General features: G+C 38.2%; 1 protein-coding gene across 1 annotated transcript in view; it reads left to right on the forward strand.

Annotated features, from left to right (window-relative positions):
- PCGF5 (polycomb group ring finger 5) overlaps positions 1-25,218 on the forward strand; it is a 67,066-nt gene that overhangs the window by 23,836 nt on the left and 18,012 nt on the right. The window contains exons 2-6 of the mRNA XM_007951252.2: positions 4,694-4,790; positions 9,562-9,617; positions 9,727-9,786; positions 12,367-12,515; positions 19,776-19,874. Coding sequence (XP_007949443.1) covers positions 4,694-4,790; positions 9,562-9,617; positions 9,727-9,786; positions 12,367-12,515; positions 19,776-19,874 — 461 coding nt within the window. The remainder of the gene's footprint in view (positions 1-4,693; positions 4,791-9,561; positions 9,618-9,726; positions 9,787-12,366; positions 12,516-19,775; positions 19,875-25,218) is intronic.

The following is a 25,218-nucleotide window of genomic DNA, read 5'->3' on the forward strand; positions in this document are numbered from 1 at the left end:
GAAACCTAAGGGAGGATTGCTGTGAGTCGAAGATAATAGATAACTTTTCCAAAGCACATATATAAAACGTTATCAAGAAAGGCACATCAAAACCTAAAACCCCATTGCCAAGTCAATTCCGACTCACAGTGATCCTACAGGACACCAGTAGAACCACCCCACAGGGTTTCCAAGGCTGTGGTCTTTACCAAAGCAAACTGCCACATCTTCCTTCTGTGAAGCTGGTAGTGGGTTCAAGCTACTGACCTTTTATTAACAGCTGAGCACTTAACCATTGTGCTTTCAGGGCTCCTGAGGGCACCTGAAGATAGTAAAGTCCTTCAGGAAGGACAGAAACTGCATCTAAATTGACAGATCAAACAAGGCATTCAAATGATTTTAACAAAGGAAGTCAGCATTTGATCACTTTTAATAAACAGCATTGCTAATGTTTGACAACCTCAAGGATATGATAGGAGAGACTATTGTTTTATTTCAAGGACATGAGAGGAGAAACTATTGTTTATTATCTTCGGTGCCAGAATTAGTGCTTAAGAAGGAGCTATTTGTGTAGATCACTATGTATCATCAAAGCTGGAATGCTAGCCCTCCATGCAAAAGGAAAGATGTAGTTGGGTTCACACAACCAAGATAGCAACAAGTAGTCCTTGTACCTGTTGTGAAGAGGCCTCCAAGAACTTGAAAATGAGAAAGTAGGTTAGGTAGCCCTTTAATAGTTAAACTGTGATATCAACATGTAATTGTCTGTCAGAACAAGTATATCAAAGTTTTTGGGAAAGAAACACAAGACAGCTTCTAGACCAGTGGGGCTATATTGGAATTGGACTAAACGTATAAGGATGTATCATGGAGACACCTTGGTCAGTCTTGGACCCCCACAGAAACGAAGTGTTATGCATGCAAAGACAAGCAGTTCCCATTCAGGTGCAATATAGTGTGTCCTAAACATACTTGAGAATCTGAGGATCCAGTTGCAAGGCGTCCATAGGGTACAGATGGCTGCAGGGGATTAAAGCCAACGAAGGTAGACACTTCAAGTTCCATTAGCAAGATCATATGTTGTTTTAAACAGATGCATCAAACTTTTCATAGTCTTGATACCATCAAATATTCAAAGACTCTCATTTTTCTTGTCATAATTTTATGCTCATTCAGTCGTCTAATTTATAGTAATAGCTCAGATTTGTTGAATACGTACAAGATACCAATCATTATTTTACAAACTTTGCATGTATTATTTAATCTACTCAAGGAGCCTGGAGATAGATACCCTTGTTACCTCCCTTGTACACAGAGACAGAGAGGCAGTAACTTGCCTAATGGCAGAACTGGGATCCAGATCCGAGCAGGTTACCTTTTATCTAGAACTACTGTGCCCACCAGCTGCTCCTCAGAAGGAAGGTTGGGCAATCTATTTCCATAGTGAACTTGATGGCACATAACAACAACAATAACTATGCTATACTGCCTTGGCTTCTCATGTAGATCTCCATTATGGGGAGAGAGCACATTAATCATATATTCTTTTTTTTTTTTTTAATTTTTAGTTTTTTCCTTTTTTAATCTTTGCCATTCCCTCCCCTCCCCTCCCACCCCTGGTAGCCAACAAAGAAAGTTTCCTTCCATAATCACATACTCTTTTTGGTATGTTTTATCCTATGAAGGGGATTTCTTAAAAGGTAGTTATTAAAGTGGCTTCTGGTAATGATCTGACAGAGGTGTCCTAAACCTAGAATGGAGGGACCTTATAAAGGTCCTATCCTGTAAGGGTTTTGTGGCCAGCTCTTGGCCTCCTTTTGACTCATGTTTCCCAGTTATCTTTTGGCTGCATCAGAACAACCTGAGAGGCCTTTGTAAAAGTCGAACCCTGGTCCTAACCTCCCAGAGATTCTGATTTAATTGATCTGCAATGGGCCCTGGCAGTCTGTACTTTAAAGAATGCCTTTGGTGATTGTGTTGCCCACCCAAACTTGAGAACCACTACTGTAGATGGCACAATGACCATTTCTCGATTAAGTTGTACAGAAACCTAGTTGAAAGCTAAGAAATGTTCAAAGTAAGGAATACCTTAGGCACAAGTTTAATGTTTATGATGAGCTGAATACAGAGATCAGTTAAAGATATGAAATCTTGATTCCAGGTAGCAAATATGAATGACTTCAAGATGCATTGCGTAGTGGTTTGGACTTTAGGCTGCATGGCCCAGGGCTGGATGCCATCTCTGCCACCAGCTGGGTAGCTGTGGCCAGCCTGCTCAGGCTTCTCAGTACTGCAGTCCTCATTTGGCAAAGAAGGCTGGTAACGATCCACATAATAACCTATATAAAGCCCTGAGCCTGAAGCCTGGTTATTTGGATGTTGTCATGTGCTGCCATGTGGATTCCAACTCAGAGAGCCCCTGTAGGACAGCATAGAACTGTCCGTAGGATTTCCTACGTTGTGACTTTCCTGGGAGCAGATTGCCAGGCCTTTTCTCCCACAGAGCTGTTGGTGAATTCAAACTACCAACCTTTCAGTTCGCAGCCAAGCGCCTAACCTTTATGCCATCAGGGCTTGTTTGGTAATTGGTTGTGCTCAGTACACGTTAGCTGTTGTTGTTATTTGTTTTTCTGACTGGGGGTGCCTCTGGTAAGCCTGCCTCCCTTTCTGACCAAGGGATTTCTTTGGGCTGCAGAAGCACCTGTGAAGTGGCTGAAGACCCTAGTTGAACCCCATACATAGACTAACCATGGATTGGGATCTTTTTACATCATTCTTGGACCAGGTGATTATCTAGCACAAAACCTGAGCAATTAGAGAACTGGGCATGGAACCCTGAAGATGTTTTTAAAATGTGCTTTACAGCTGGTATAGACTTCAAATTATAAACCAGAATCAAAGATAAGTTTTGTAGGATGAGAGGTTTTCTGAAGCATCTAAACAAAGCAAATCTTCATTGTACTTTTTTTCAGTTTCCCTGAACTTTTGATCTGGGTTTCCTCAGTACTAATGTATGTGATTATAAGGTTGTACTTTATTGGACAGATTTTAAAAGCCATGTGGAAGATGTATTTTCTAGAAATTTTTTAAAAAAACTAACAGGTTACTTAAGAGGACTGTTTTGTGCAGATTATTCAGTTTGAGTAAAAGGAGATCTAATTCTACATGTAAACATATTTAAGGCTTCTCCAATTAAGGGACAACCCAAACAAAACCAAACTCACTGCCATCGAGTTGATTCCGACTCACAGCAACCCCCGTTGGGTTTCTGAGGCAGTAAATCTTTATGGAAGTAGATTGCCCCACCTTCCTTCCGTGGAGTGGCTGGTGACTGAACTGCCAACCTGCTGGCTAGCAGTTAAATGCCTTACGCACTGTGCTACGAGAGCTCTTTAATTAAGGGATAAGTCATTATTTTTCTGTATATTATACCTACTGCTGTTGATCCCAGTTTGTAGCAAAGCCACTCTGTAGGACAGAGTAGAACTGCCCCATAGGATTTCCAAGGCTGTAAATCTTTACAGAAGCAGACTGTCACGTCTTTCTCCCTCCTGTGGAGCAGTTAGTAGATTTGAACCACTGACCTTTCAGTTAGTAGCAGAGCAGTTAATCACTGCACCACCTGTAGAAATGAATAGACCTATAGAAACAAAATTCAAGTAGAACTCATCACATAAAGCAGTACAGTGTGCTGGATAAGAGCATGGTCTCTGGTTTTAGGCAAATTGCTTAAGTTCTTTCCTTGTTTGTAAGAGACCTAATTATAGTACCTAATAAATAGAACTGTAGTGGAGATTATATTATGTTGAATTAAATATATATTGAAGCATTTAGGACGGTGCCTGGTAACATCTACCACCTGATCTGATCATCTGCCACCTGATCCTCTGAACAAAAAGAGAAAGAAAACTAAAGTAGAAATATTTTATTGTTCTGTATCTTAAATTTTTCTTATTCTAAAACTATCTGAAAAAAATTTTGTAATTAAAAACTATTTTGGGCCTTAGCCTCTACTGGGCATGAGGTGGGCAGAGAGGTCCACAAATCATTTTCTGTTAAGTCTGTTTAGAATCTTTGTTTAAAATCTTAATTATCCCTGTCAGTTTCTCCTTCATTTTTCATTTACCTGCCTTTCTACCAATTTGGTACCACCACCCATACATACGCTGTGCTCCATGGAATCATGACACCTGTGAGCACAAACTCCTCATCCTCTGCCAAGCCAGAAGTGCCATTGCACCTCCCAGGTGTTCCCAGGAGCACCCTACCAATAAAAGTAATCCAAACACGTTGAAAACTGCTGAAATTTTATCAAGAACTACTTATGCTTCATTCAAATAAGTTGTCATCACGAGAAGTAAATGAAGACAAAAGTTGTTACTTTTCTCTCTCCTACTTCTTTCAGTGGGAAACACCTAATGTTTTATGTAAAGGCACCAGCTTTTACATAAGTAGTGCCAATAAATTATTTGATTTGTGAATATATTTAAGAAAACTAATAAGCAGTGTAGTGTATACTTTTTATATTGTGGTGTTAGGCTTTCATTTCAGCTGGGTTTTATTACAGTGCTGGAATTTTAAAGTTTTAAGTTTAATTAAACATAGTATTCTACTTGCAGTAGGTCATTTTTAATGACTATTTCTAGTACTTTAGTTTAAATTTAGGTAACAGTTCAAATGATGCATTTTAACATGGTCTCTTCTTTCTTTTTAGTCTGCAAGACTTGTATTGTCCAGCACTTTGAAGATAGCAATGATTGTCCAAGATGTGGCAACCAAGTTCATGAGACAAATCCATTAGAAATGTTGAGGTAAATAAATGCATTTTATAATTCAGATAACTTAAAGAAATTTTATAGGCTCTTATTATTTTAATTTATAATTGTTTTAATTTTCTTTATTTTTATATTTTATTTCTTTTAAGATAAATTTTGGCTCTTAATTTTTATTATACATCATATTTGTTGGTATCTTGATTCACTTAACATAGGGCTTATGAATTTTATAAATTTCATTTTAAAGCATTTTATTAAACATATTTTAATATATAAACAACTAAGATATTATTAAAATTAATTTTTACATCAAACATGTCATAACACTTCTGTTAATATGGATACTAGAAAATTTAAAATTGTGTATTTGACTTGCATTCTATTTCTCTTGGAGGTCAAGGTCACTGATCTAGATGATAGGAAGAGGATGGAGGGAATCATTCTTTCAACAGATATTTACTAAATGCCTGCTACTTCAGGCACCATTCTAGGTCTTTCACAGCCACTAGTGGAAAAAGCCAATAGAGATCTTTGCTCATATAGAGCTAGTATTCTTGTGAGGAGAGATAGACAGTAAACCTTGTAATAAATTTTGTAGTATGTTACAAAATGAAAAGAGCAAAGAGGAAAAAGCAAAGTGACTGGGATGAGGAGTGTGAAGATAAGGACAGATAGTGATTTTAAATAAAGTGATGAGATAGGGCTCTTTGAGAAAGTGAAGTGTGAGCAAAGATGTGGTGATGTGAGGGCGTTAGTCATGTGTGATTCTGGAGAAAGCATGCATGTCTCAGGTAAAGGGAGCAGCCAGTGGACAGGAGTGCACCTCAGACGTTCTTGAGGAAGAGTTGGGAGACCAGCCCTAAGGAACAATGAGGTAGGAGCAAGTAGTGGGTGATGGTATCAGGGAGGTAGTGGGGGTGCAGATTATGAGGAGCCTTGTAAGCCACTATAAAAACGTATTCTTTCATGCCAAGTGAAATTGGGAGCCATTGCAGGATTTTGGTTTAAAGAATTAACATGATCTGACTTAGTTTCAAAAGATCATTTTGGGAACTGTTGAGTATACACTGCATATAGCAGGACAAGGGTAGAGGCGGGAATAGCAGCTAGAAGGCAATTCAGTGATTCAGGTTAAGAGATTGTAGCAGTACAAAGGGCTAGATATTGTCATATTCTGCATATATCTTGAAAGTAGACCCAACAAGATTTGCTGATGAATTGAGTGTCGGATGTGAGTTAAAGGAAAAAGTCAATCAATCACTGTAAGTTTTTGACCTGAGCAGCTGGAAGAGTGGAGCTGTCATTAACTGAAATAGGGAAGGTTAGGATAGAACAGATTTGTGGAGGGGGGGCGTAGAGCAGGAGCTTGGTTGGGACGTGTTGATTATGAGATGTCTGTTCATCATTTCAGAGCAGAGAGAACGTTAGGAGGAGGTGAATATACAAATGTAGGCTTCAGAGGGAGAGGTCCGGGCTGGAGAGAAACGGTGATAGTCTTCAGCGTATGTTGTCATTACTGTTGGTTGTCACTGAGTCAGCTCTAGCCCATGGGCCCCCATGTCAGTAGAACAAAGTGTTGTCCAGTCTTGCACCATCTTTACAGTTGTTGATATGCTCAGGTCCACTGTTATAGCCGTTGTGTATTTTGAGTTAGCCTTCTGACCTGAAGGTTCATCTTCTAGCACTAGATCAAAAAGTATTCTATTGTGATCCGTAGAGTTTTCACTGGCTAAGTTTTAGAAGTGGATTGCCAGGCCTTTCTTCCCAGTCTGTCTTAATCTGGATGCTCCACTGAACTCTGTCCACCATGGGTGACCCTGCTGGTATTTCACATAGCATGGCACGACTTCTAGCATCACAGAAACTCTAAAGCTACCACAGTACGACAAACTGAAACGTGGTGGCTTTAGCATTAGAAGATATTTAAATCTGTGAGTCAGGATGAGATCACTAAGGAAGTGAGTACAGAGATAAAAGACTAGAGGACAAGGATTGACCCCTGGAGTGAGCCAATAGTAAGTGATCAGGGAGAAGAGGAAGAAACAGCAAAGGAAACTGAGAAGTTGGACCAATGAGGTAGGAGGAAAGTCCGGTGGAGTGTGGTGCCCTGGAAGCCAGATGAAGATAAGTGTATCAAAAAAGGAGGACGTGTTCAACTGTGTCAGATGTGGTTCATGGGTCAAGTAAGGCAAAGCCTGAGAGTTGATGGTTGGAATTAGCAACATGGAGATAACTGACCCTGATGGCAGAGCACTTTGAGTAGCTCTGTGAAGCAAAACCTTATTGAATTGTTTCAAGAATGAAAGGTGGAAAAAGAATTAGAAACAGTGAGTATAGACACCTCTTTCTAGTTTTGCTACAAATGGAAGCAGTGAAATGGGACAGTAGCTGTCAAAGAAAGGGTGGTCCAGAAAGTTCTTTTGTTTTGATTTGAATGGGGAGAATAATAATATGTTGGAAAGGAATGATCCTGTAGAAAGCAAAAAAGTTAATAATGTAGAAGGGTGGTGGTGAAGGGATCGGTGGAGCAACATTCTTGAGAAGGTGAGAGAGAACAGAATCTAATAGTGCTTATGAGAAGAGATTGGTTTTACATAGGAGCATCTGTAGTAACAGGCAAGATCCATGGATACAGAAATGGAGAGATGGTACTGAGTCAGGGGAATAGGCGAGTGAGACATTGAGAAGGAGCTGTCAGTGGAGCCTGGTGAGGAAATGTATGAGTCAAGAGAAGTCAGGATAGCATTTTCAGCCTGTTTGGAAGAGCTGTGGTATCATTTAGAACTTTAACTTAAAAAAAGTGAAATGATGAGAGAGGCATTCAGTATTTTGTTGAAAGAGGGTAAATGAGACAGTGACATAGATGAACAAAAAGAAGTGCTTGAGATGTTCAGCATCTGTTGGAAATAAGAAACTTGAGCTCAGCAGAGGGATGGAATATAGATCTAGACCCAAGGCATCTGCTTATTTGTTAGTGATAACATACAGATTTGTAAAGTCACAACGTGAATGAGAGCTCCAAAAAAGAAAGTGTGTGGAAAAGGCCAAGGGGTGAGGAGTACATAGCGTTGGAGAATATTCGTATTTAGAAGTGGTTGGAAAGAGGTGCATGGGGTTGAAGAAAACAGAAAAAGAAGACATCGGGAAAGGAAAGTTTCAAGGAGGAGGTGACAGGGAACACTGCCGACCTACTGCAGAGCAATATAGGAGAGATAATTTTTTAAAAAGTTCTTAAAAAGCAACTTTAAAAATCTATTCAATATGGAAGTTAAGGATGATGTTGAGAGTTCAGGAGAGTAAAAGAAACAATACATGACAGAAATAATGTCAGTGATACTTGTAGGATTTTTCCAGTTGGAAGAAAAGAATGAGAAATATCTTGAGGTAGCAATGGGTTAAAGAGTTCTGGGGGTTTTAAGTGTGAGAAAAGGATATGTTTGTTGTCAGACAAGAGTACTACTGCTGAGCAGGGTGGAAGGACGCAGCAGATGAGAGAAAAGGGTGCTACGGAGCCAGACAATGTAACTGAAGGCAGGAGCGGACTAACCACGAAAAGGAAGAGTTATACTCTAATAGAGCAGGAGAAGAAAACAAGAAAAAAGTTGAGATAAATACTTAATTTTTTCCCTCAGAAACAGAATGACTCCATGTGGGTCTGAATTTCTCCGAGAGGAATGGAGGTCACTTGCTTTATAGAAAAGAGCCAGAGTTGTGATAGAGATGTTAAGAGAGGCTGGGTCAGTTAGCTAGTGATGCATAACACACCACAGGTAGTCCCTACCTCAGACAGGGTTCCATTCCAGTGGCTCCATCTTAAGTCAGTTATGGCGTAAGTTGATGCCTCTTATTTTTTTTTTAAGTTTTCATTATTATCAGTATCTGTATAAATCCAGTCTTTGTCTTTGGGGATTGCAAAACATTACATGTAAACATTTGTGAGTGAACATCTGAGAACAACATCAGCAAATGATGTGCAAAACTGTATGCCATACATAATATTGTCGGTAAGACATACAGAAAACCAAACAGACGGTCCTAAGTGCGGGTCGTCTTAACAAATACTTTGTAAGTTGGGAACTATCTGTACTTCTAAATGTGATGCTTGAAACAATAAGCATTTATTATTCCTCACAATTCTATGTGTTAGCTAAGTGGTTCTTGTGGTCTTGATTGGATTCATCCATGCAGTGAGCTGTCGCCCAGGTAGGCAGCTCCCCTGATCTCGGTGGGTCTCTCACATACTGAGGGTGGGCTGTCCATGGCTGAGGTGGCCTCAGCAGGGCAGCTGGACTCTCCTCTCCATGGTGTCTCATCCTCCTCGCTTGGTGGCTTCTCAGAGCAGCAAGGTTTTGAGAGAGGAGTGAGCAAGCATGTACACATGTGCATGGAAGTATGTAGTGCCTCTTCATACTTAGGTTCAGAACTAGCACTAAGCACACTGTCACTTCTGCCATATTCTGTTGGCCTAAGCCAGTTTTAAGGCCAGTTCTTGAAATTCCACCTCTTTATGGGAGGGATTTTAAAGTCATATTGCAAAGGGTGTGGCTATGGGGAAAGGTAGGAACTGGAGTCATCAATCAAGGGTATGGATATAGGGAGAGACAGGAATTGAGTAACCAATATACCACTGTGGGGAAGGCTAGAAAGAGGTTTGTCCCAGGTGCAGAGGAGTTTGATTTAGTAGAGGGGCTAAAATTGTGAATGTCCTATATTTTATAGTCCATGTGAGATATAGACCTCAAACTATTTACATGTTGAATCTTGATTATCTTCGTTGTTAGTATATCCTCTTTTTTTTCTTTGAAAGGTTGGATAATACATTAGAAGAAATTATATTTAAGCTGGTTCCTGGACTACGAGAACGTAAGTTGCTTTTTAAATTCTTAGTGATTTTCTTATTTTATGAAATCAACATTTCTCTTAAAGATTTCATGATTGTTTCTCTGATTTTTTTTTTTTCCTTTTAAATTAGAAGAACTTGAGCGTGAATCTGAATTTTGGAAGAAAAATAAGCCTCAAGAAAATGGACAAGGTGACTTTTTCTTATGTCTATATCTGAAAGCAGAAACAATAATCTAGACGCGTCTCTCATCTTGGGGCTTTGTAGCTTTGGTGAACTAGCACCAGGCTGACATTTCTGCTGCACAGAAGTTACACACCCCTTTATTTATGTTAGAAACCTTTCTCTCTTCCTGAGATTTTTATGTAGGTTTTATATAGCTCTGGAGGGAGCTCTGGTGGCACAGCAGTTGAGCGCTGTGCTGCTAACCAGTAAGTTAGTAGCCACTTACTGGCTCTGGGGAAGAGACCTGACAGTCCCCTCCCATGAAGGTTACAGCCTGGAAAACCCTCTGGGGTAGTTCTCTCACATGGGGTCACTATGAGTCAAAATGGACTCTGTGCCCAACAACAACAGGTAGATTGAGACTCACTCCACTTGAGGGTAGTTGGAAATAGAAGAAATCGGGCTTCGGGAAAGGGAAAAGGAGCTAAAACAGAAAACTGACTAGCTGATTACAGCAATGTTTCCTGGAGAGCTCAAGGAAGCTGAAGTGAAAAACACCCATTGCAACTTAGCTTGCAACTAAACACTGAGGGGGTTCTGTTTGGTTTGACTTATTTTATATCATATATTTGTCTTAATAGAAGAGGGAACTGAGAAGTGGCTGTACTCTGACACTGTGGAATGACATGTTCATAGGTGGCACTAGGACAACAGGAACTTACGTATTCTGAAGGTTTGAAAAATACATCTGGGTGCTTATGAGAATTTTCTCCATCACCTATGCTAAGTATCCAAATTCCTCTTCTGGATCCCAGGAGACTCGAGAATCATTAATAATTTCAGCCAAGGGGCAAACAACTGAACTTTATTATCCACACAAAGGAAAAAAAAAAAAAAGAAGTACAGCATATCCGAAATGAAAAGGAAGTAGTGCCCTTTCCCATTGTTATCTTAATATGATAATTAATGCCATGGAAATTTCTTAAGAACATATATGTGTGTGCGTGCATAGGCTCACATGTGGGGTCAATCTCCCAGCCCTAGTTTCCCATAAGATCATAGGATAGTCAGTGATACATCATTAAGGTGGATGAGAAAATGTTGTCTTTTTTTTTCTCATCTGTAAAATGAGGATCAAGGTTTTACTAATTCAGGGCTCTGTTCTCATAGCAGGGGAGACTTGAGAATAATTTTGAATGACTGGAATAAGGTGTATTTAACAAAATAGCCAAAGAAGCTAAGCCTGACTGAAAAAAAGTGACTTAAGGACTTTTTGTTTTTTTAATCCAAGTGCGTATTGCAATTTCAACAGTAGTGCTCTAGTAATAGTATAGATAGTATAAGGGTAGTTAACTGTTCAAGAGGGCAGGCCCAGGGGATCATCAGCAGAAGTTTTTTATGTAGGTTTAGTCTGTGAACCCGTATCTATTTTGTGATAGATTGACTTGTGAAAGGGCTGCAGCCACTCTGAATTTTATGTAAGCTATTTTGGCAATACAGTATTTGAGAATATTTGGTCTTTAGTTTTGGTGGAGAATTTGGGTCTCTCCCTGGAGCTCCTGTCTATGTGGGTTCTGTATGAATATGTAGAAAGAGAACCTGCCTTCCTGTACATAATGTACAGCTTGATGTGTGTACAACTGTAATGCAGAAGAGCTGACCTTTTTTTTCTAGATGTTTCTGTTCTGTAAGACATGGCTAGCTAATTCTGACAGCTTTCAGCCCAGAGGTACTTCATCTTGGAAATCTTCCCTGACTCTACTTCACCCCAAAGTTAGGGTTTATCACCTCTCCTGTATGTGCCCACATACTCCGTTTTACCTCTGCCATCAGAGTCCTTGTCATACTTCTGAATTTGTCTTGTTTACCTGCCTGTATCTCCTCCTACCATGAGCACTGTGAGGGTGGGGCACACGAGCACCCTGGGTACAGTGTTCTACCCTCAGGTCCTGTCACAGTGCGTGTCTAACATACGGTGAAGGGCACCCAATAAATAAACGGATATAGTTTTTACATGGACCTTTTATGTAGACTTCAGGTATTTAATAGGTTAAGTGTATTTGTATAAAATGTAAAGTTGGTCATTCAGATTTCCTTAATGGAATTTCTATACATGTTAATGGAGAGAAAGAGAGCTAATTCATTCTACTCATTTTACTAGCTGATTTTATTAATGTCTATTAATTTGAAATTTTGAGAACTTGAAAGAAAATATTTTGTAGTTTGAAAGGTGAGCACTTGGCTTCTGATTGGAAGACATATAGAATTTTAATATATTCTTATATACTGTCTGCGTTCTAAAGTGGTCTAATCACTCATTGCTATCACAGTATCATTTTTGTGACCAAATATAGCTAGTATTGACTCTGTATTTGGATACTCCATTGAGCCTAGAAATTATAGGCTGTGTTAATAAGTCATTGATGGGTTTTTAAAAAATACTTCCAATGTTTATTGAGTTGGTTGGAACATTTAAAAAGTTATTAAAAGTTTTAGTTACTCTTCAAAAATTCAAATGGAGTTTTGTTTTGATGATTGATGTTTTGTGGCTTGACTTTAAGATCAACTTTGAGTTCTATCTAACTGAGTTTTGCTTACATTATATAGATGATACTTCAAAAGTTGACAAGCCTAAAGTAGATGAAGAAGGTGATGAAAATCAAGATGATAAAGACTATCACCGAAGTGACCCACAAATTGCTATATGTCTAGATTGTTTACGTAATAATGGACAATCAGGGGACAATGTAGTAAAGGTGAGTGGGCATGTACAGTTGTGTTTTTTAATGATCATTTTGTAGTAAATGCTAAATAATTTGTTGAATTTCTTAAATGGTGTGGCTCTTCAAGATACTTTTTCAAAGATTTTATTAACATAATGAACTAAAATGAGATTTGGTGCCATTCTCTGATACCTCAATAAACATTTAACTCAAAAAGTCTTATACCTACAAATAGCCCTTCCTTTGCTTACTCCACACACTCTTCTCCCCAAACTAGTTTCTACAACTGAACCATCTTGGGCCAATGGCACCACCTAGTGGCTAATGCGTAGAATCACTACTATTTGTCCTCTGCTAACCAGAAGGCTGGCAGTTCAAACCCATCAGCCACTCCTGGGAAGGAAAGGTGGGTAATCTACTTCCGTAGTGATACTGCCTCCGAAACCCAAGGAGGGGCCGACTTGACGGCACATAACAACAAACAACAACAACCTCCTTTAAACCTTTGGTGGGAATTTGTATACATTGTTTTTCCCTTTTTAAGCATTGCAACAAGCTCAGACATAGATGATTTCGTGTTAGGCAATGTTTATAATCCTTTATTTGCCCTACTCTGATAATATTTTCTTTTATTCCTTTTATTTAATTTTATTTCATTATTCTCAGTGGGAGAACTGCGTATCTCTTCATAAATAAACTCAAAAAGCTATCCATGTCACAGCCAGTATATTCTAAGCATAATATAATCAATTGGTTTTGAAGTGAAATTGGATGTCATAAGTGCTTGTGAACTTTTAAGTCCTTGAAGTCTTTTAGATAGTCTCTGGAATCTCCATTTCTAATCCTTCCCACTGCCATCGAGTTGATTCCAACCCCATAGAACACGTAGAGTTTCCAAGACTTTAGGGAAGCAAACTGCCACATCTTTCTCTCACATAGTGCCTGGTGGGTTTGAACCACTGACCTTTTGGTTAGTAGCAAAAAAGCTTTAAACCGCTGCACCACCAGGGCTTTTTCTTCAAGTATCTTTATACTAGAGAACTTAAAACATCATACTCAACTTTTATTGCTTTTATTTAGTCTTTAACTCGTGCTATTTAAATAACGTTCTCTGCTTTTTGTGTTGCAAGCAGTTTTTTCTAATTATAAATGTTCACTGTTTTAGCTCTTAATAGACTTTGTCAGTTTATTCTACCAAATGACAGTCATTGACAGTATTGTTTCTCTTTGTATCCCATGTCTTATTCATATGCCTGTATTCAATATCTTACTTTTCTTTTACTTCCTCTGCGTAATATGCTAGTGTATGCTAGTGGGTTGAATTATTTTACTACTACATTTAATTGCATTTTTCAATCAGGAAGTGAAAAATAATTTTTTTAAACTCTAAAGTTTTCCTAGCATCTTGAAACAACAGCAGTTCAATGGATAATTACCCACTGTGTGGACATTAAGCAGTGAACATATAAATAGAAAAAATTCTATCCCACAAGAACTTGGTTAGGTCTTATATATCCAAGCAAACAGTTATAATTCTATAAGTTAATTGATTTAGTTAAAAAGGGTGGGTTGGGCAAGGCATGTAATTAAATGCAGCCATCGTTGGAGAAGTGGTTAGTGTGCGTATTTATCCTTGTAGGCATCTGTGTTGTTTTTTATGTACTGGTGCCCCACCCTTTCCTCTTTGCAAATCTTTTAAGATTTTTCTAACTCTCCATTTCTTTCTTACAGCCAATCATTTTTGTAATCCCTCTCTTGAGGTTCTTCTTCATAGCTCTCTAACACATTAGTTGTTATCTCCTGTTGTTGTTATGTGCTGTCGAGTCGGACCCAACTCATAGCTACCCCTCCTTGGGTTTCTGAGGCAGTATCACTACGGAAGTAGATTGCCCCATCTTCCTTCCAAGGAGTGTCTGGTGGGTTTGAACCGCCAGCCTTCTGGTTAGCAGTCAAATGCCTCAGGCACTATGCTACCAGAGCTCCCTGTTATCTCCTAGTTAAAGTTAAAACAGTGGGAGGACTGAGTATCTCTTCATAAATAAATATGCCATCTACTTCTCTGCAGGATTTCTCTTATTAGGGGAGTTACAAAGCATTGGAATTTCAGAAATGCACCTGAACATTAACCACCCCTCAGTGATACTCCTCTCATAATGACATCTTGGCACTTTGCCATCCCAGTTGACCTTTTAGCCATTGAATCACTCTTTTCTTTATAGACTGTTCTTCATCCTTCTACCTCTCATTCTTCAAACAACTTTCTTAGTATGTCACTTCCACTATGCTATCCTGATTCTTTCTTGTAGGCCACTCCTGCTTTGTCTCTGCTGACTCTACCTCTTCCTGCCTTTTACTGCATGGATGTGAATATATCCTAATACCCAGTCCTCCACTCAGATCTTCCTTCTCTGTACTCATTCTGTTCTAGGAGATCTCTTCCATTTCTGTAGCTTCAACTATGCAAATGACCCTTAAATTCTCATTTCCAGCCCTACCATGTCTCCCAAGTTGCAGTATTATATCTCTAGGTACTTTTAAATATCCTGATTGGGAGTTTTACTATCACCTGAAACTTACATGTGTAAAGGCAAGTTCATTACATTTTCACCTAAACTAGTTTTCCCTCCACACTTTACAATTTCAGTTACCACTACTGTCTTTGAACAAATTATGCAAGTTCAAAACCTTGGAGTCGTCTTTCCCTTCAGTTCATAGCAATTAACCCCTACAGATTTCCCTGCAGTTTAGTGCTGCTTACCATGTATCCAGATTTTTTAAAAGTAATCACTTCAATGTTGTTTGTACCCCTAATTTCTCTCTTATTATCCAGGGCTAAGGCTAGAGCCCAAGTGTTGGCAAGGTAAAAGGCAAAGTCTGAGGTCATGGTCAATGTCAGAGTCAGATAGGCTCTGTGGGCCATATGGTCTTTAGTGAAACTGTACTCATTCATTGTAGCACTATAGTAGCCATAGAGGGTAGTAAACCAGTGGGCATGGTTGTGTTCCAGTAAAACTTTATTTTTAAAAAAAAAGGCTTCCAGATTTGGCCCCAAGGGCCATGGTCATAGTTTGCTGACCTCTGGCCTATAGGATCGTCTTAACTCCTTACTTTAGCATTCAAGGCTCTTCATGAACTACCCTCTACCTTGACAGGTTTATCTCCCATTAAACTTGTCATTGACATATGATTATTGCAGCACATGTGATGTGTGTGTGGGTATATCTGGCAAAAAAATTTGTATCCAGAATATATAAACAGTTGTTACAACTCAACAACAAAAAGGCAACCCAATTTAAAAATAGACATGGGATTTGAATAGACATTTCTCAAATAAATAAATACACACACGCGCATACACACAAAATTGGCCAATAATCATTTGAAAAAGTGCTCAATATCTTTAATCATGTTGTTGTTGTTGTTGTTGTTGTTATGTGCCATCGAGTCAGACTCGACTCATAGCAACCCCTCCTTGGGTTTCTGAGGCAGCAACACTACGGAAGTAAATTGCCCAACCTTCCTTCCGAGGAGTGCCTGGTGGGTTTGAACCACTAGCCTTCTGGTTAGAAGTCAAGTGCCTTTAGGCACTGTGCTACAGAGCTCCCTCTTTACTCATGAGGGATATGCAAATCAAAACCACAGTGACATTAGCACTCCACATCCACTGAAATTGCTCTAATCAAAAAACTGGAAAGTAACATATCTTAGCGAGAATCTGGAGAAATTGGTGGTAGGAATGTCAAATGGCCATTGTGGAAAACAGTTTAATGGTTTCTCAAAAACTTAACTGTAGAGTTACCATATGATCCAGCAATTCCACTTCTAGATATATTACCCAAGAGAACTGAAAACATATGTTTGCACAAAACCTTGCACATGCATGTTCATAGCAGTATTATTCATAATGGCCAGAAACCAGAAACAACCCAACTTCCCATCAACAAATTAATGGATAGATAAAAAGTGATATATCCTTACAGTGGAATATTATTCAGCCATAAAAAAGAGTGAAGTGTACTGATACATGAGAAAATATCAATGAACCTTGAAAGCATTATGCTAAATGAAAGAATCCAGACACAAGAGGTCACATAGTGCATGATTCCATTTATATTCAATGTCCAGAACAGGCACATCTACAGACAAAAAGTAGTAGATTAGTGGTTGCCAGGGATGGAGAGGAAGATGGAATGGGAAGTCCTTGCTAATGAGTATGGAGTTTCTTGTGGGAGTGATAAAAATGTTCTGGAATTAGATAGTAGTGATGGTTATTGTACAACCCTGTTAAAATATTCAAACCTACGAATTTTGCATTTTAAATGGTAATTTTATGGTATGCAAATTGTATCTCGGAAGAAAAGAAAAAAAGTCAAGCTTGATAAATTCTTCGGCTGATGGAGATACCTTCATACCATTCTGAAGACAAGATAAAATTGTAAGGATTTGGGTTTTTTTTTTTAAAAAAAAAAGTAACAACAACAACCAAAGCTTCAGCAATCTTTATCAGAAGGACTAGAATTTGTTGAATTGCATCCTAGAAGAACAGAAAACCAAACCTACTGCCATCCAGTTGGCTTTGACTCTTAGCAACCATAAAAGACAGAGTAGAACTGCCCCATAGGGTTTCCAAGGCTGGAAGTCTTCAGGAAAGCATACTACCACATCTTTATCCCACAGAGTAGCTGGTAGGTTCAAACTGCCGACCTTCTGGTTAGCAGTCAGACACCTTAACCAGGAGGCTCGTCTAACTTGTGATACTACCTGATTTCAGTGCTAGCTTTTCAACACGTTTGTCTTAGTCTGGAAGCACCACTGAAACCTGTCCACCACGGGTGACCCTGCTGGCGCGTGGGCTACCAGTGGCATATGTTCCAGCATCTTAGCAACACACAGCCGCCATAGGATGACAAACTGGCGGGCGAGTGGTGGTCTTAAACAAATGGATGAACAAAATAAGTAAATGAAGGGTAAACATGTCTCTGATGTAGTCAGCTTGGAAGCAGAAAGGAGCCTTTTTTTGAATCTTTTCTGGTCTGAGCTGAAAAGTGGAACAGGCAGAAAGCAAGGGAACTGAGCCATAGAAAGGAAGGGCCAGATTCTCGACACATAAAAACCTAGTCTTCGTTTTCCATGTAATATTTCTTTACATATTTCAAGATACGGACCATGATCCCTTGGAGGCAAATCCTTTCAGCATGCAGCAGCAGGAATGAAATAGGGATGTGCCTGAAACACTGATTCTCAGACAGCTGGGTAAGGCCTGGGCTGGACATCTGCTCCCTGGATCGCTGCCTCCCTTTGCCCTCAGCGTAGAGAACACATGCTTCCATTTCCACGCATGTTACAAAATGGAAACAGTGGGGAACTTCTTAAGGGTCATCTCCGTAAGGTTTTCTGCACCATCCTTATCACCTTCTATTGCGCATTCTTAATTGTCACTGCCCCTTTTTAAAATGTGTCATTTAACCTTTTGGAGACCTGTATAGCAATTCCCAGGTGTATCTGAGCTAGGAAACAGAACAAGGTTAATTTGGTGAAATGAAAAAGTATTTCTAGAGAGAGAGTGCATAATCATTGTATTTTTATTTTTTAAGTACTCACAAATCAACTCCTAGACAATCCTTTCTGGAATTCTTTTACATATCGGAATCAAGTTTGACAGAATTACAAATTCCAGAAACAAGCTCTTCTCTAGTTTTAAAAAATTATCTCTTAACTTTTCTAACATTTCTATAATTATTCATGATTTCTTAAGGATTATGAGTAACGATGCCAAGGACATTTCTGCAGTTGTTTTGGCAGCGCTAGATTTCCTCTGCAGATGAGAATGCTCTTAAGGATCTTCCAGCACCCTAATGTTATCCTTTCCCATCACTGGAACCTGTGAGATGTGCTGGCGATTCTTCACAAGCTATGTTTGGGGCAATCAGATAGATAGAAACTTGGGAAAGATGAGATGATGTCAGCAAGTGACACAGAAAGACTGACTTGTCCATTTGTTTTTCTGCTCTCAGCCTAGGATACAGTTTCCCATTTGAAATAGTAGAGTATGTTTGCTTTAGATTAATTTTTACCTTTCATTTTGTTTGTGTTGACACTTTCCCATCTTAGGTGTGACCATGTGTCATTTGCAGATTTGTTTCTGTTGATTTTGCTAGGAAATACATTACTGACACTGACTAGATAGTTCTATGACTTAGTAAACAACATTTCCAGAGTGTTGGCCCAATTTTCTACACATACAAAATAGGAGTAACACTTTATATCTTTAAAGGATTAATTAAATGCTGGGTTTTTGGAATTTTTTACATATGCAGATCACCTTTATGGTTGTGGAATCTAATTTTTGTTCCACAGATTGGTTCATGTTTATTATGTCCACAACTTCATTTTGACTCGTTTTTAGTTTGGATGTCCATTCTGTGTCAATTCTTACATTGTAGTGATGTTTGGATTTAGAAAGTAAATTAGTTACTACTCTCCAAATTTTACAAATGAGAAAACTGAAGAAAACTCACAGCCATTGAGTCAATTCTAACTCATAGCAACCTTCGTTGGGTTTCCAAGGCAATAAATCTTTATGGAAGTAAATTGTCCCATCTTCCTTCCTCAGAGTGGCTAGTGGGTTTGAACTACAAGCCTTCTGGTTAGCAGTCAAATTCCTTAGGCACTGTGCTACCAGAGCTTCTTAAATGAGAATAAACTAAGCATACAGAATTTTGCGTTTTTATAGTAAATCACTGTTACAGCCCGTCAGACCCTGACTGGACTTGATTCTCTCTAACCAAGGGTCTGTATAATGTACCTTTCAGTTGGTGGGGCATATTGTAGCCCAGCTGTCCCCTCTATTTTGAATCATGGGACTCCTCAGAGTCACATGTGAAATCACTGTTCTTTTTAACATTCTTTGGAAGTTACGAAGTTATGTTTTATAAAATGATCAGAATGCTTTCAGAAATGACATTATCTAATACAGTATTTTATATGCTTTTATGGCCTCTCTTTTATTATTTTCACTTAAACTTACAATGTGTTCTTTACCTAAAAGTCTAGAGGGATGCACATGTTTTTGTGTTTGCCAGAATTTTCCTGATACACAACATAATACATTCTTAAAGAATGTTGTGCAGGTATCCAAGAACTAGAAACGTTTTTACCCACAAGCACTAAAGAGCTCTAAGTTGAAACCTTTCCAGAGTATATTGTGAAATTACTCTGATGATGGAAATTATATCTGTGATTTCATAAAAAGAAAGGTAGAATATTTTACTTATTATCTTTCTTTTACTTTAGGGTTTAATGAAGAAATTCATCCGATGTTCTACACGTGTAACTGTGGGAACTATTAAAAAATTTCTAAGTTTAAAGCTAAAACTTCCAAGTTCATATGAGGTAAGTTAAATAATATTTGATCTTGAGTATCTTGATAATTCTGATCATAAGTAAAATACTAATGACAGAAGAGAAAATAATTGAGAGTACATTTAAATTCATTTTTGTAGAAACTTAGATTATTTTAATATTAAAATTTAACTTTTCAGAATATAATAATCTATTGATATAAAAAAAACATGATCCTGATGCATTTGGTGTTTTACAGTTAGAGGAGATACTTAAAGAAGTTAACATTAAGTATTCCCAAAATAAATGTACTAGCTACGTGGATCTTTTCTTTTATGCCAGTGTGCTTTAGGATGTAGCCATTTTTTTCCCTGAGACTCTTGAGTTCATTATGACCAAATCTTTTTAGATTTTTTTATTCACAATGTAAAAAATTGCCTGTTATCAAGAGATTTTATAAATGCTATAGTTTCATAATGTATAAAAGTGATATTATTTAGCACTAAGTAAAACTGACAATTGGCATCTGCATAAATGCAATTTAGTCGTTTCTTTCTAGCAGAGAGAATGTCCCTGATGTTGATGAAAACACAGCTCGTATTGTGTTCAATGTTTAGGGAATGTTTATAATCCTGAGGGCATGGCTGTAACATAGTACAGAAATGTGGTTTCTGTTTTTCAGCTGCCCAAACAGCAGTCTTCATTCTCCCCTTTAGGTTTTGATAGTATCATCTAGATAACAAAAGACCAGTTTATATAGCTTACCATATAAACCAAGACATCAAAGGCAGCGTTGTTTTTCTGGTTTATCTGTAGGTAATATCATGAGGAGAAATATAAGAAATAAAATGTGATAGGATTTGACCAGACACTGACAGGTGTTAAGTCTGTATTTCTAGGGGACATCTGATTCTGAACTTAAGTAAAAATTGCTCTCATGTGAAATAATATATGCATTAAAAATTAATTTTATTTTGGACTTCCGGTAAGATGGAGGAATAGGCAGACAAGCGACACAGACCCTCTTCAACAAAGAAAAGAAAAACCAATTGACAGAGATACAGAAGATAATCCTGGAGCCCTGAACTTTGAAAGGAAGTATACAGAAGTGAATTAGGCACCAACTAGTGGAAAAACCTGACCGAAAACAGTGAGTACAGAGGTGGTTGGAGCTGCAGACTGTCAGCTACTCTGACGGGACTAACAGCCTGAATATTTCCAAGTGGTGTTGGGACCTGAGAATTGACCTAAAGATTAGCCCTGGTCACCAAGGGCTCAGGGACGACTGCACTGGTGGCCTGTGATTAGGAAGGGAAACAGCAAGGAGGGAGACAACCTGAGCTATGGACTTTCTGCTGACCAGAGGGTGCAGCCATTTTGATTGTTTACATGCAACAGCCATTTTGGATATTTAAAGTGACCAAGGGTGCAGCCATTTTGAATGTTTACAAGCGGTGGCCCTTTTAGATATTTAACGTGACTGAGGGCACAGCCATTTAGAATCTTTACAAGTGGCAACCATTTTGGATTTTAAAGTGACAGCATTCTCATTCGGATTCCAGGGACCTAAGAACAGGCTTTGTTTGCCAAGGTCAGCAGGGTCATACGAGAGGCTGACAACAGGAAAGGAGACAGGTGGTGAGTGTAAGTGCTGTCAACTAGCAAATAGAGGAGCACAGTACCCTGCTCGCATAGATAACATACAAGGAAAACAAAAATCATGGGGAAGTCACTCCAACATAAAATCACCAATTAAATATAAACACAAAAACATCACAATGTCTTGGAGACAACAGAGCATCACAGTCCACACAAAGAAGCAAGATAAAGCAGGAGAAACAAGGGACCAGGTTACAGACCCAAAACACATCCCTGAGGAAGACGCAGCATTGGAACTCCCTGATTAAGGAATTCAAAAGAATTATATTTAGGTATCTTCAATGAATTGAGAGACAAACCAAGGAAAAGACAGAGAAAACCCTAGAACAATTTCTAAAGACAATACAAGAGCAAAATGACAAAATAAGTGAAAAATTAGAAATGATTCAAAACCTACACATAGAGATCCAGAAGATTAATACTAAATTTTCAGAGATACATAAGACATTGAATGGGCAAAGGAGCAGAATTGAATCAATAGAAGACAGAATTAGGGAGACTGGAGACAAATACCTGAACATTTCTTTAGAAAGGGATAAATCAGAAAAAAGATCAAAGCAAAATGAAGAAAGCCTAAGGTTCATGTGGGATACCATCAAAAGGAATAATCTACATGTAATCAGAATTCCAGAACAGGAAGAGACGAATAAAACCACAGAGAAAATTGTCGAAAATTTGTTGGAAGAGAATTTTCCTGTATGATGCAAGATGAGAATCTATCCATTCAGGAAGTCCAACAAATCCCAAACAGGATAGACCCCAAAAGAAAATCACCCAGACATATCATCATCAAACTTACCAAAACCAAAGACAAAGGAAGAATCATGAGAGCAGCATGGGAAAAAGGAAAAGTTACCTACAAGGGGCAACCAATAAGACTAAGCTCGGATTTCTCTGCAGAAACCATGCAGGCGAGAAGACAATGGGATGGTATATATAAAACACTGAAAGAGAAAAATTTCCAACCAAGAATTATGTACCCAGCAAAACTGTCACTCAAATATGATGGTGAAATTAGGACATTTCCAGATAAGCAGAATTTAAGGGAATTAGTTAAAATCAAGCTTACAAGAGATGCTAAAGGGAGCCCTTTGGACAGAGAAGCAACAACAGCCAACAACAACTGACCGTTAACATCCATGATGATATAACCCAGAAACCAGCCCAGCTATGGAAGTATCCAAAGTAAATAAGCCTACAAGATTGTAAACAGGGAACCAAAGACATCAATTGATAAATGAGGACAACTACAAACCAAAAAGGGGGAAAAAACTGTGTCATTACAGAACTTCTAGATGGTAGGAAAGTCAAGACAACTACAAGATAGAACAGAGTGTTGTAAACTTGGGAAGAAAACTATAAATCACAGGGTAACCTCAAAGAAAAATGATAAACCTTCACATCAAAAAAGAGGACCAGCATAAATATTCAGCAAATACTAAAACAATAGCAATGAAGGAAGTGATAACACGACTCATAAAACAAGTTAAGCATAGAAAATTGTATGGAACAAAGAACTCGCCACCACGAATAAGAACATAACATAAATGACAGCAACAAATTCATATTTGCCAATAATTACATATCTGACAAGGGCCTTATCTCTAAGATTTATAGCGGAAGAGTGGATGACCAAACTATGGTACATACACATAATGGAATGCTATGCAGCACTGAAGAATAACGTAGAGTCTGCAAAACACTGCATAATATAGATGAACTTGGAGGACATTATGCTTAGTGACATAAATCAATCACAGAAGGACAAATAAAGTATTAGTTGGTTGTTGTGGAGGGTCAGGAAAGGTTTATATATGGAGGGAAAACTGTTGGTTGCCAGGGGTGGGAGGGGAGGGGAGGGGAGGGAACACTGGGAAAAAAAAAAAAAAAATGCATTGACCCATGTCACTTTAGTTTTGTGTATTTCACTGTACATAAATTATACTTCAATAAAATACATTGAAAAAATAATTTTATTTTGGTTTGGACCTACAAATACAAAAGAATTCCAGAAAATAAGGATTTAAAAATTTTGTTTTGTTATTGTGGTAAGAATGTGTGTAACAAAACGTTTGCCAAGTCATCAATTTCTGTAAGTGTAACTCAGTGACATTAATTGCATTCATCATAATGTGTAACCTTTAGCACTATCCCTTTCCAGAATAGATTGCCCAGTTTTCCTTCTCCAGAGTGGCTGGTGGGTTTGAACTGCCAGCCTTCTGGTTACTAGTCAGATGCCTTAGGCACTGAACCACCAGAGCTCCTTTTTGGAGTTTGGTTTATTAACAGTAACTCAGTGTCGCCAGAGCAGTGGCTCCCCTTTCTCTTTCCCTCCAACTCCTAGTACCCACTAATAAACTTTAGTCACTATTTGCCCGTTTCATGTAAGTGGGATCATACAGTATTTGTCCTTTTATGACTGACTGACTTCACTCAGCATGATGATTTCAAGGTTCATCCATATTGTAGCATGTGTCAGGACTTCATTTCTCATTCTGACTGAGTAATATTCCATTGTGTGTGTGTACCACATTTTGTTTACCCATTGATCTGTTGATAAACATTTAGTTTCTTTCCACCTTTCGATTTTTGTGAATAGTGAATATTGATGTACAAGTGAAGTTTTATCTTAGGAAAAAAATAAGAATTAAATGTCAAAGCTCTATGCATTAATAAAAGTAAAGGATAGTAGTAATTTGTAATTATAACTACAGTGGAAAATTAAAAAGTAAAAAATAAAAAATTTAGGTTGGTTTTGCACTTTATTCTCTTTTTGCAAAATACTGTGTGTGCAGATTCATATCATTAAGTCTGGCTCGTTGAGTTCCCATTCTCCAGTGTGCAGAAAGTTGGTACAGCTGAGACCAGTATTACTCTTGTGCAGTCTTACTGCTGTATTGTTTTTTTTTTTGTGTAAAAATATGGAAAGGGAGGAGAGTCCTGCTTACAGCTCTAATATATTTCTTTATAGAAAAAAGATGGAAGGGAAAGAGATTCATTCCACTGCTAGCTCCTTGTCTATCCCAGTGTATCATCTTCCCATAACTTTCAGGGATACATATTGTCCCTCCCTTATTTTATGTCCAGCATGTAGGGGATGAATTAGTGAAATACCTGGCAGCTTGTAAAAGCCTTGCCCTTTGGGACAGAATAAACTCAGTTTCCCTGATTAGTGATGGCATCATAAATCTCTTTACTTCTTTGTTTATGAATTTATTTTTGTAGGCAAGGTAGAAGAAAAGAATTATCTACTTTGTTCTTCTAAGAGTTAAACCTTTTGAGGTTCATACTAGTCACCATAAAGCATCAAAAAAAAAAAATCAGTATACTTTGTTTAGTATGTCTAACACAATTGGAACTATGTTCATTTTAGGCTTATAGTTCAAAATTCTAGTCTCTATCTTGCCAGACACAGAATTATTTAAAATCCTTTCTTCTTCCTCCTCTCCACACTTTAAATTCTGTCAGTTTGCTTTTAAAAGCTAGAGTACTAAAATGTTACTTTTATTTATTGGAGTCCATGATAAACATTTTTAAATTACACCTTGTTTAACTAGTGAGTCATAATCACAGTTCCTGTGGGCTTCTTTAAGGGTTGTGGAGTTGTTTGGTCCTGCAGCTTTAAAGCAAAAGTAAGCTTTGTTAAGCACAAACCTTTTTCGAAATTTGGTAAGAATGAGAAGAGGATCCTATCAGTATTGTGCAAATTACCACCAAACAAACCAGAGAGGCCAAG

The sequence above is a fragment of the Orycteropus afer genome, unplaced genomic scaffold (genome assembly GCF_000298275.1).
Source record: "Orycteropus afer afer isolate SDZICR_OR568_19922 unplaced genomic scaffold, OryAfe1.0 scaffold00293, whole genome shotgun sequence".
Classification (NCBI taxonomy): domain Eukaryota; kingdom Metazoa; phylum Chordata; class Mammalia; order Tubulidentata; family Orycteropodidae; genus Orycteropus; species Orycteropus afer.